This window comes from Cotesia glomerata, linkage group LG6 (genome assembly GCF_020080835.1).
Source record: "Cotesia glomerata isolate CgM1 linkage group LG6, MPM_Cglom_v2.3, whole genome shotgun sequence".
Taxonomy (NCBI): domain Eukaryota; kingdom Metazoa; phylum Arthropoda; class Insecta; order Hymenoptera; family Braconidae; genus Cotesia; species Cotesia glomerata.
Window position 1 is genome coordinate 5,741,752 of NC_058163.1, and position 12,214 is coordinate 5,753,965.

Below are 12,214 nucleotides of genomic sequence, written 5' to 3' on the forward strand. Positions count from 1 at the left end.
ATGTAGTTATCGTCGCACGTACGGAATTTGAAAAATTTATATTTTAAAGATTTTTTTAGCTGGGTTAAAACAAAAAAAAACAGTAAGAATAGTGAGAAAATTTTCAATCAGTCGCCATTTTTTTAAAAATTAAAATTTTCAAAATTTCAAACGTGCGACGATAACTACATCTATACTGATTAAGAAGCAATTTGGGTTTTTATTTTCAGATGATCCGTTTTTGAGTTATCGAACCGACCATGAAGGGGGAAATTTTTTCTAGTGCTCTACGAGATTGTTAATAACTTTGTAATAATTAAATATTTTTTGATAAAAATTTAGGGTAATAATCTTTAATGTACCTTTAATAAAATAAAAAAAATCCGATCCCCAAATTCCTTTATTTTCCCTGTCAAAAAAATTCCCGAAAATCGCCTCTTTTTTTCGATCGTCACAGTAGTGTTCCCCCTATTATATTAAAGCATATTAAAGCCCATTAAACGAGCTTCAATTTTAATATCATCTCATTCTCCTCAACTTAAAATAACCTATTTGTCTGTAGGTTTTTAATGAAATTTTACTCTTGCAGTCGTTTTTTCGATTGATTTGTCCAATATATCTCATAAAAAACTATTCAAATTTTTATCCTTATTCTCAATGAATTTTTGTTTTGTATACAATCCTAGTAGTCTTTTCTTCTATTCATTATGAAATCTACTTCTATTTTGGCTGCCGAATGGCCTTTTTTTTATTTTGATGGACACAGCTTATTAATGTTGAATTACAAACAAGGCGCTAAAAAGTAGTGAAAAGAGTAAAAAAAAGTACGGATATGACCATTTTTTCTTTAAGAGGCCCACTTTGCCCCCCCCCCTTCTCCTACTTGAAATACATGCAAGTATATTTTAAATATATTTCACATATATCTTATGTATAAAAAGAAATATATTTTTTTTATATTCTAATTACAAGTTTTCTTTGTGGGGAGTTAGTTAGTGAAAACTTCTTGTATATGTAAGCTATACATTAATCGATTTAATTATGACATGAGCGCTTAAGGTATGCACATTTGGAAGTACCAAATTTTTTAAAACTCATTTTAATATTCTTATTGAGAATTGCAATATGCAATTGATAAGATTACGGAGTAAAAATAATATTTAATAATATATTGTTAGTTGAATTACGATATTATACGTGAAAGAGGTATACCAATGACTTCTGAAGCATGTTAAAATTCATGACCAAGTGGTATAATGTACTTACAAATAAGAAAACGAGTCCCAGATTACGCGAAAATGTATCTCCAATATATATCTCCAATATATATATATATATATATATATATATATATATATATATATATATATATATATATATATATATATATATATATATATATATGTTCATAAAACGCACAAACGCCTACGCAAAAGTTATACTACACTATCCCCAAGCGATCTGTGCCTATCAGAAGGTGTGAAAAATTTTCTTCGTGCCAACACTCTAGTTACCTGGAGCGCGTGCACAGATGAAGACTCGAGGCTCATCTGATAAGCAAAAAATCACGTATGATTCAAATTTATCTCGATAACTCGAACCTTGAGCGCATCTAGTATGCTGTGACTTTTTCAATTAGCAGTCTTCGAAATTTTAATGCACTCCAAGTTCTTAGGAACTCATTTTGTTCTATTGTGCTCATGGTTTATAAATTTACTTGAATCTTAATGCTTACTTTTTTTTTTAAGGTAATAAATGAAATTGTTGCAGAAATGAGTAGGCTAAATTTGTATTTATGAGGTAGAGAAGTTCATTCGAGATTATTATGTGTAAATTGATATTCAAATATCTCCTTGATATCTCCTTGATAACAGACTCGATAGATCCTGGCGCCAAGTTCCGTTCTCAAGCCAGACTACCGAGTGTGTATATACCGTAAGCAGAACGGTTTTTTGAGGTTACAAATTTTTTTTCAAATTTATTTTGATTTTCTTTTTATATGATATTTTATAATAGTAGTTCATGCTTTTTATTACGCGAATTACTTGATTATTATCAATTATATTTATAATTTCTATTCAAAATTATTAAAAATAATTAGCACAAACTATAGCGACCCAGATTTTTAGATTTTAATTTTTTTTTTTATGTAAAAAGCGGACGGCCAGAGACTAAATAATATAAGGATGCATGATAATCTTATAATAGATGGGAAATTACAGTAAAAAAAAGATATTTGACAGCTTGCAATTACACACGCCAGGCAGCGCAAGAATAACTTTTACATGAACTATAGCTTAAAGGGGATAGTTTGCCACCGGAAATATATTAAATTAAAATTGTCAATGAGCATGTTCAGCCGAACTAAGTCCTGAGTAAACTTACATCAGAACTATGTAAACGTAATGGAAAACATCATTCTGAACTTTTTGTGATTACCAAAAAAAATTTTTTTTTTTTTTTCAAAGAAAAAATTTTGTTAACATCTGACTATGCAAGTCTGATCAGATCTTATTATATATAAACCTATACATTATCAGATCTGATCATACATAGACTTATATATGATTATATATGGGGTTTTAACAGCCAAGTACACGGAAAAAAGTAAAGTGTAATAAATAACAGTCGATTTATAATAAGTAATGATCAACTGCTAAAAATTACCAGTAAAGTCGTGATTTTACTATTCACTATATAATATTTACCATTTAAACGTTACAATTTACTCTTTACATGGAAGAAAATACTATTTTAAACAGTAATATTCGGTATGTAAATGTCTAAAATGTTAAAGTAATATAATTAAGAATTCAGACTTTGATATTTATCATTTGGTACCTAAAAATGATCTTATGATATGTAAAAAGTATAAAATAAAGTTAGTAAACTTCTAATACAAGCAACGTCAATATTTACAAAGTAAAATAGTAAATTTTAAACGCAACGCTAAAAATCAAACTGTAATTATTGACTTGCTTGAACTGGTAAAATGTATATTTTAAAAGTATAATTCTTACTGTTTCAAACGTTAAATTCTCCCAGAGTGAGACCCCCTTCTTTTTCATCTGAGTTCCCCTTTTCCTCATAATATGGACTATATATTGAAATGGCAATTTTTACTGTTTGAAACTGTAATTTTTTAAGATGAAAGAGTCGTTATTTACTATAGTGACAGCTACTAATCACTTACTTTGAATATTAAATTATAAATTGTGGCTTTTATACTTTCTACATTAAGTTCTGTAATATTTATATTTTTGCCACCCCGAGTCCGCTTTACTGTTTGAAACTATGAAAATTAACCGGAATCCGATCGAATATTACAGTTTACTTTTTTCCGTGTATGATTATATCTAATTATATATAGACTCATATACAATTAGATCTGATTATATATATTCTGAGTAATTTATATATATATATGTATATCTCTAATATCTAAAATTCTCGTGTCACGGTGTGCGAGACCGAACTCCTCCGAAACGGCTCGACTGATTTTCGTGATCCTTAGCGTGCATATCGGCCAGGGTGGATATTCGATCAACATCTATTTTTCATCCCCCTAAATGTTAAGGGTGGTCCACCCCTAAATTTTTTGTTTTCATTTTTTCACGATACAGCATACAAAAATACATGCAACGCTAAATTTTCACCCCTCTACGATCAACCCCTATTTTTTATTTGTGAATTATAAACTTTAATTTTTTTTTTTTATTCTGTCGACTGAAAAAAAAAATTTCATATTACTCTCAATTTTTCACCCCTCTACGATCAACCCCTATTTTTTATTTATTTATTAAAAACTTTTAATTATTTTGCAAAAATTATTTTTTTATTTTGTCATGACAGATTAAAAAATCTGATATTACTCTCAATTTTTCATCCCTCTACGATCAACCCCTATTTTTTATTTGTTAATTATAAACTTCAATTTTTTTGGTAAAAATTATTTTTAATTTGTCATGACAGAATAAAAAATTTCATATCTCTCTCATATTTCACTCTTATACGAACAACCCCTATTTTTACATTCCGATTTTTATTTTTTTTTTAATCTATCCACAGATCCGCAATAAGGTTGCAAGATGGCAATCAAATATTATAATTGTAGTACGATAAATTCTTATTCTGATTATTCTAATTATGATTTTTTTTAAAAATTCAATTTGATCTCCCGCCCTCGCCGGTCGAATACTGATTAACTATCAATCGATCAGTTATCCCCGCCAGGGGTCACCACTTATCCAGCAAACATCACGGAGTAGGGATGAGGACGAAGCCGGTCTCCTGTCTTACTCACTATACATTTTTCAGCCATGTTTTTTTGGTTTTATTTGTGTATCAATCGTAGCAGTGACTATTATACTTATTATTTTAATTTTTCTGTGCAACTCTTATGTTAATTTTGCTGTCACCGTAAATTGATCATTAATTTCTAGTGCAATAATTATTTATTTACAATTTATTAATCTCACAAAGACAATTTTAACTCTCAGTTGATTAAGTGATCTCATGTAAATAAACACGTGTTGTAAGCTGATGTTGAATATTATGCTCATTCCAAAGTGGTTATTGGTACTTTGGAGAAGGAATGCCCGCATTGTCATGCACTTAAATTTAAAAATGAGCAACTTGGGATGTGTTGCTCATCAGGAAAAGTACAACTAACCGAAATTGAAACACCACCTGAGCCATTACACGGTTTACTTATTGGTACTGATCCAGATTCTAGCCTGTTCCTGAAGTCAATTCGCACATTCAATTCATGTTTCCAAATGACATCGTTTGGAGCAACAGAAATAGTTAGCAATTTTGCAGCAAACGGTCAACAATTTAATTCCACGTTTAAAATCAAAGGCCAAGTTTATCATAAAGTGGGCTCATTGCTGCCAATGCCAAACGAATCTCATAAATTTTTACAAATATACTTTATGGGTGGTGAGGACTCCGAACGCCAATCGCGTGGATGCACGTTGCGACTTCCATAATCTTAATTCACCTTTTGCCAGGCGTATTGTCAGTGAGCTGGACGCTCTGTTAAATGAGCACAATGAATTATTAAAATTTTTTAAAGCACACATGCACAAGCTACAAAGTGACAATCACACTATTGTCATCAATCCTGATAGAACACCAGCTGGAGAGCATGTACGTAGATTCAACGCACCTGTTGTTGAAGACGTTGCTGGAATCATGGTTGGCGACCGTACAGCTACGCGACAAATCGTGATTCGAAGAAGAAATAATAATCTTAAGTTCATCAGTGATACCCATCGTTTATATGACGCTCTCCAATATCCACTAATTTTCTGGAAGGGACAAAATGGATATTGCGTAAACATTAAACAACGAGATCCCGTAACAGGTAATTCTTTCATTATTAACAACATAATTATTTTATTATTAAAGAATAAATCTTCAATTAATTTAAATATATATTATTACAGGAGCTGAAACAAATAAGAACGTTAGCTCGAAGGATTTTTATTCATATCGTTTGATGATTAGACGCGGCCGAGACAACATCATTTTACGATGTCGTGAGCTTTGCCAACAATTTATGGTCGACATGTATGTGAAGATAGAGAGTGAACGACTACGATACTTGCGATATAATCAACAGAAGCTACGTGTGGAAGAATATATTCACTTGTGAGATGCTATTGCGAACAACGCTGACACTGCCGAAATTGGTAACTCTGTTATCTTACCATCATCGTACATTGGTAGTCCACATCACATGCAAGAATACATACAGGATGCTATGACTTTCGTGCGTGAATATGGATGACCGTGTCTTTTTATTACTTTTACATGTAATCCAAAATGGCCGGAAATTACATCGTTACTATTACCAGGACAAAATGCAATACATCGTCATGACATTACAGCACGTGTGTTTAAACAAAAATTAAAGTCTTTAATAAACTTTATTACCAAATTGCATGTATTTGGCCCCACACGTTGTTGGATGTATTCAGTTGAGTGGCAAAAGCGTGGATTACCTCATGCTCACATTTTAATTTGGTTCGTCGACAAAATACGTGCTGATGACATCGATAGTTTGATTTCTGCAGAGATTCCAGATCCGTCTACTGATCAATTACTATTTGATATTGTTATTACAAATATGATTCATGGTCCGTGCGGAAATCTGAATCCTTCATCACCTTGCATGGTAGACGGAAAATGTACAAAGCGTTTTCCTAAAGATTTTACTAACGATACGGTCACACATGTTGACGGATATCCAATATATCGTCGGAAAAGTACCGAAAATGGCGGACAATCTTTCGTTAAAACTATCAACAACGCAGACATCGACATTTATAATCGTTGGGTGGTACCATATTCACCTTTGCTGAGCAAAACATTCGATGCTCATATTAATGTTGAGTTATGCAGTTCGGTGCAGAGTATCATATATATTTGCAAGTATGTGCATAAAGGAAGCGATATGGCTATATTTAGGGTTGAAAATACTAATGTTCATTCTCCTCCGTTGAATCAAAATGATGAAATTACGATTTACCAAATTGGCCGGTATATCAGTTCCAATGAAGCTGTCTGGCGTATTTTCGGTTTCCCAATTCATGAACGGGATCCAGCAGTTATCCATTTAGCTGTCCATCTTGAAAACGGCCAGCGCGTATATTTCACGAACGATACAGCGCTTGATCGTGCTATAAATCCACCGAAAACTACGCTCACCGAATTTTTTGAACTGTGCAATCGTGCGGATGCTTTTGGTGCCTTCGCGCAAACACTGCTCTATTCTGAAGTTCCACGGTATTTTACATAGACTCAATCGAAAAAATGGATGCCCCGCAAGAAAGGGACACCAGTTGATGCGTGCCCCGGTTTATTCAAATCAAATAGTTTGGGTCGTGTATATACAGTCAATCCAAGGCAGACTGAGTGCTTTTATCTGCGACTATTGTTGGTTAATGTCACCGGACCATTATCATTTCAAGATATACGGAAGGTAGATGGACAACAGTATCCTACGTATAAAGATGCATGCCTTGCTCTAGGCTTGCTAGAAGACGACAACTATTGGGACAGTATGCTTGCTGAAGCAGCATTAAACTGCACAGGAACATAAATTCCTCTACTATTTGCTATAGTACTGACTACATGTTTCCCGGCCTGAGCACAAATGTTGTGGGATAATCACAAAGATTCAATGACTGATGATATATTGTATCGACATCGTACAAGGTGCAACGATCAAACAATATCATTCAGTGATGCAATGTACAATGAAGCATTGATTGCTATCGAGGATCTTTGCATTGCTATTGCGAATTTACCAATCAGTCATTTCGGTATGAGCTCACCGAATCGAAGTGCATCTGATTTACTCAACACAGATATGAATCGTGAACTACAATACGATACTGTACAAATAGCAAGCATTGTTAGTCACAATGTTCCACTATTAAATGATGAACAAAAAATTATCTACGACCGCATCATGCTGGCAGTTTCGGCAGGACAAGGAGGATTCTTTTTTTTAGATGCACTAGGTGGAACTGGCAAAACATTCCTTATTTCGCTACTTCTTGCCGAAATACGATCAAAAAATGGCATCGCATTGGCCGTTGCATCTTCAGGCATTGCAGCTACTTTATTAGATGGAGGCAGAACAGATCATTCAGCATTTAAGCTGCCTTTGAACATTCAAAATAATCCAGATGCAGTGTGCAACATAAAAAAACAATCATCTATGGCCACAGTGCTGAAACAATGTAAAATTATTATCTGGGATGAATGCACTATGGCACACAAACATTCGCTTGAGGCATTGGATAGGACATTAAAGGATATAAAAAACAACGATAAACTATTTGGCGGCACTTTGTTACTCCTTTCAGGTGATTTCAGACAAACTCTTCCTGTTATTCCACGTTCAACGTACGCTGATGAAATCAACGCTTGCTTAAAATCATCGCGACTATGGCGTAATGTTGAAAAAGTACAACTGACGGTGAACATGCGCATTCAAATGCTTCAGGATCCATCCGCCGAAACATTCTCTAAACAACTGTTAGATATTGGCGATGGGAAAGTTGCTGTACATGGAAATACTGGATGCATAAAATTACAGACGGACTTCTGCACAATCGTCGACTCGCAAAATACTCTTATCGATCACATATTTCCCGACGTACACACACAATATGCAAATCATAAGTGGCTGGCAGAAAGAGCGATCTTGGCAGCTAAAAATGTGGACGTCAATGGGTTAAATTTAAAGATACAACAGCTGTTGCCTGGGGACTCGGTGTCATACAAATCTATCGATGCAGTTTGCGATACCAACCAGATTGTGAATTATCCAATTGAGTTTTTAAATTTATTGGATTTGCCAGGCATGCCACCACATCATTTACAATTAAAGGTTGGATCTCCGATTATTCTGCTTCGTAACTTAAACCCACCACAGCTATGTAATGGTATACGATTAGTCATTGAAAAATTAATGAAAAACGTTATTGAAGCCATCATCTTGAATGGCAAGTTTCAAGGCGAAAATGTGTTGCTGCCACGAATCCCTATGATTCCTACAGATGTGCCAATTAAATTCAAACGCACTCAATTCCCAATTAGATTGGCTTTCGCTATGACGATTAATAAGTCACAAAGACAAACATTGTCTGTATGTGGCTTAGATTTGGAAACACCGTGCTTTTCTCACGGACAACTATATGTGGCATGTTCTCGCGAGGGAAAACCATCCAGTTTGTTTGTGTTGGTTAAAGACGGACTAACCAAGAATATTGTACACGGTATTGCGCTGAGAGATTAATTTTTTTTTTTCAACTGCCATAACTGATAGTAAAAATATGAATAATTATTTTTGATGTTTAGATAGCTATCAAGGATTGTAATTTAAAATATATTCGTTACTTTAATAAAGATTAATTTATTAACCTAAATAAAACATACTTTTATTGTTTATACCGCTTTCGATTATAAATATATCCCCGCACACTTACAGAAGATAGTTATTTTTATTGAATTAAAAAAATGTTTTCTAGAAATAACATACATGGCAAAACAACGTTTTAATTATCTCATTTTAACGATATAATTATGTATAATTATATATAATTCCATGCATAATCATGTATAACTATATATAATTTCATATATGGTTGTATATAATTATATATATGATCATATATAATTAGACAAAAACTTTTTTCATCGGGTACCCATTTCTCTGAGACGATGGCACCTCCACATTCGTCAGGTTCATCAAGCAGAAATTTTACTTGGTATGGAAAATCTTCAATAACTGCGTGCGTTATGTATTAAGTCAAGGTTGCTCGATATTATATACATATACATAGGGTAGAACCACCGGTTATGTACACCTTAGTGCTAGTTTTGGACACTTTGAAATTCAATGACAGTGTAGAAAATTGTAAGGATAAAATAACATTTTCATATAATTTTTAAACGCTTACATTAATACAAACAGAATTTACGATGCTATTACGTTTATAATTTATTTATACAATAATTTGGAAATCAAATGTCCAAAAACAGTATAGTGTCCACAAATGGCGCTTCTACCTTATATAAACTTTTGAAATTTCTACGAATCATGCAATGAATTAATTCAACGTATCTTGATAAATTTTGATGAATTTATAATAAATAGAATTAATATAAAAGTTATCATAGATTTTTGATTAGATTAATTAATATTTTGATAAATTATATACTTTTTGATCAAAACTTTCGATTATGGTACAGATATATTATTCCCGATATGACTTAATACTAATAATACTTAATACTAATAAGCGCACTCATGATTTATGAAGAAACCTAATCAAGATTCTATGATAACTTTTACGATAATTAAATTCATTATTAATTTCTCAAAATTTATCAAGATACGTTGAATAAATTCACTGCTTGATTCGTAGAAATTTCAATGATGATAAGTGCTTAAAACCATATATAAACGAATAGAATGTCGAATCAATCAGTAGTAAAGATTCTAAAAGTCAATAAGATGATGATAACACTTTTCGCTCTGTTTGTTTCTTCTGCAGTGGTAATAGGTATGTTTTTAATTAACATTTTTTCTGATTATTATGTTATTAAATAGATTTTTGGTTAGAGTTTCGCACAAATTTTGAAGTGTTAAATTGTAAAATTTTTGAAATCTTATTATAGCTGATCCACTGAGAAGCAACCTCGACTTAAAAAATAGTGCACGAATAGTAGGTGGTAATAATGCAGATATTGAAGATTTTCCATACCAAGTAAATGTTCTGCTCAATAAACTTGACGAATGTGGAGGTGCCATCGTCTCAGATAAATGGGTACTGACTTCTGCTTCCTGTTCAGTTGATAACGGAACAATAATTCGTGTGGGAAGTAATTTAAAAAACAAAGGTGGCTCTCTTCACACAGTTGTTCAGGTGATCCGACATGAAGACTATGAATCATTCGAAAGTGGATATACAATTAATGATATTGCGCTCGTTGAAGTTGAAACACTATTTGTATTCGATAAAACGCGTCAACCAGTACAATTATTTAACAAAGGTGAACAAGTTGAAGCTAACTCGTTTGGTAGTGTAGCAGGGTTTGGCTTGACTGAAACTGAAGTTTTTCCTCATAGTTTATCAAGTATTTCTATTCCAATTCTACCTGAAAATAAATGTAATGAGTTGTATGATATACTACATGGACTTCATCAAGGTCAATTTTGTGCGGGTTTTGAAAAAGGTGGACCCGGGTTTTGTGCTGGAGATATTGGCAGTCCCTTTGTTGTCAAAGGACGAGCTGCAGGCTTGGCAACTAACTTTTTCGGATGCGGATTTCCACAATATCCGGGAATTTTCACTAACATTTCTTATTACCGATCATGGATCGATGGCAAATTGTCGACTAAATAAACAAAAAAATTTAGAATCGATCAATTCTACGATGATGTTCTCGATTTTGTTAATTAATGTATTATATCAATATGAATAATGTTTATTTTATGATAAAAAAACAACTATTATATAATGGTGTCTTTGTAACTTCTTGCTGAAGGAATTGGGAATAAAAACACATATTAGATTCAACTCTTGTGAAATTTTATCTTGTTACTTACTGAAGTGTCCATTTTAGAAGACTTTAGAGAAATAAAAATATTGCATTTGTCCTCATGACGGAACTTTTGAAAAATTTAATTTTTTTCGGCCTCCTTGTGAAGCTGATTAAGAAAATGCATGTGGTTTAAAAGTTTATATAGGGTAGAAGCGCCATTTGTAGACACTATATCGTTATTGGACATTTGATGTCCAAATTATTGTATAAATAAATTATAAACGTACACTGATAAAAAAATTGACTTGACTCAAGAGCCAAACTCTTGAACCAAGAATTCAATTTTGAAGAAAATGATTTTCTTGAGTCAAGAGAATAAATTCTCGAGCCAAGAAATTATTCTTGGTCGAAGAAAATTTTCTTGAGTCAAGAATTTATTCTCTTGACACAAGAAAATCATTTTCTTCAAAATGGAATTCTTGGTTCAAGAGTTTGGCTCTTGAGTCAAGATAATTTTTTGATCAGTGTAATAGCATCGTAAATTCTGTTTGTATTAATGTAAGCGTTTAAAAATTCTATGAAAATGTTATTTTATCATTAAAATTTTCTGCACTGTCATAGAATTTCAGAGTGTCCAAAACTAGCACTATAAGGTGTACATGACCAGTGCATATACATACATTACCAGTGTACATAACCAATATATATGATATAGCGCGGCTTACCTCGACGATAGCGCTCACAATTTTTATCGGATCTTGAATTAATGAAATACAGGATACTTTTTGGACAATTCTAGGAGTTAAGTTCAAAGATGAACAAAATCGGTCGATTAATTTAGAAATGAGAGCAATTTAAAATTTTTGAATAAATTGCTTAATGGGTCAAGTAGGTCAGAAATTACAGAGTTTCAAAATTTTTAAAATCATAAAATTTCATTTTTTGGCAGATTCTTCCGTGCATATCTTTTGAATGAAATCAAATAACTTATCGAATTTTTGTAAATGCATATTAAAGCCCATTAAACGAGCTTCAATTTTAATATCATCTCATTCTCCTCAACTTAAAATAACCTATTTGTCTGTAGGTTTTTAATGAAATTTTACTCTTGCAGTCGTTTTTTTGATTGATTTGTCCAATATATCTCATAAAAAAATATTCAAATCTT

At 32.4% G+C, this 12,214-nt stretch overlaps 3 protein-coding genes across 3 annotated transcripts; all 3 read left to right on the forward strand.

Moving 5' to 3' along the window:
- Nucleotides 1-5,953: 5,953 nt before the first annotated feature.
- On the forward strand, nucleotides 5,954-6,784 carry LOC123267261. The gene has a single exon (XM_044731815.1). The coding sequence runs from the start codon at nucleotides 5,954-5,956 to the stop codon at nucleotides 6,782-6,784; it is 831 nt and encodes a 276-aa protein (XP_044587750.1).
- A 357-nt stretch (nucleotides 6,785-7,141) lies between these two features.
- On the forward strand, nucleotides 7,142-8,794 carry LOC123267262 (ATP-dependent DNA helicase pif1-like). The gene has a single exon (XM_044731817.1). The coding sequence runs from the start codon at nucleotides 7,142-7,144 to the stop codon at nucleotides 8,792-8,794; it is 1,653 nt and encodes a 550-aa protein (XP_044587752.1).
- Nucleotides 8,795-9,875: 1,081 nt separating this feature from the next.
- LOC123267263 (trypsin-1-like) lies at nucleotides 9,876-10,907 on the forward strand. Its single transcript, XM_044731818.1, has 2 exons — nucleotides 9,876-10,064; nucleotides 10,180-10,907. Exons 1-2 carry the CDS (start codon nucleotides 9,974-9,976, stop codon nucleotides 10,905-10,907), a joined length of 819 nt encoding a protein of 272 aa, XP_044587753.1. The 5' UTR covers nucleotides 9,876-9,973.
- Nucleotides 10,908-12,214: the final 1,307 nt, after the last annotated feature.

What these genes read in the sequence shown, in the direction of transcription:
- LOC123267261 (XM_044731815.1), top strand. Translation starts at nt 5,954, where the DNA reads ATGTATTCAGTTGAGTGGCAAAAGCGTGGATTACCTCATGCTCACATT.
- LOC123267262 (XM_044731817.1), top strand. Translation starts at nt 7,142, where the DNA reads ATGTTGTGGGATAATCACAAAGATTCAATGACTGATGATATATTGTAT.
- LOC123267263 (XM_044731818.1), top strand. Translation starts at nt 9,974, where the DNA reads ATGTCGAATCAATCAGTAGTAAAGATTCTAAAAGTCAATAAGATGATG. An exon ending in TTCTTCTGCAGTGGTAATAG is followed by an intron (nt 10,065 to 10,179) that starts GTATGTTTTTAA and finishes ATCTTATTATAG; the next exon opens with CTGATCCACTGAGAAGCAAC.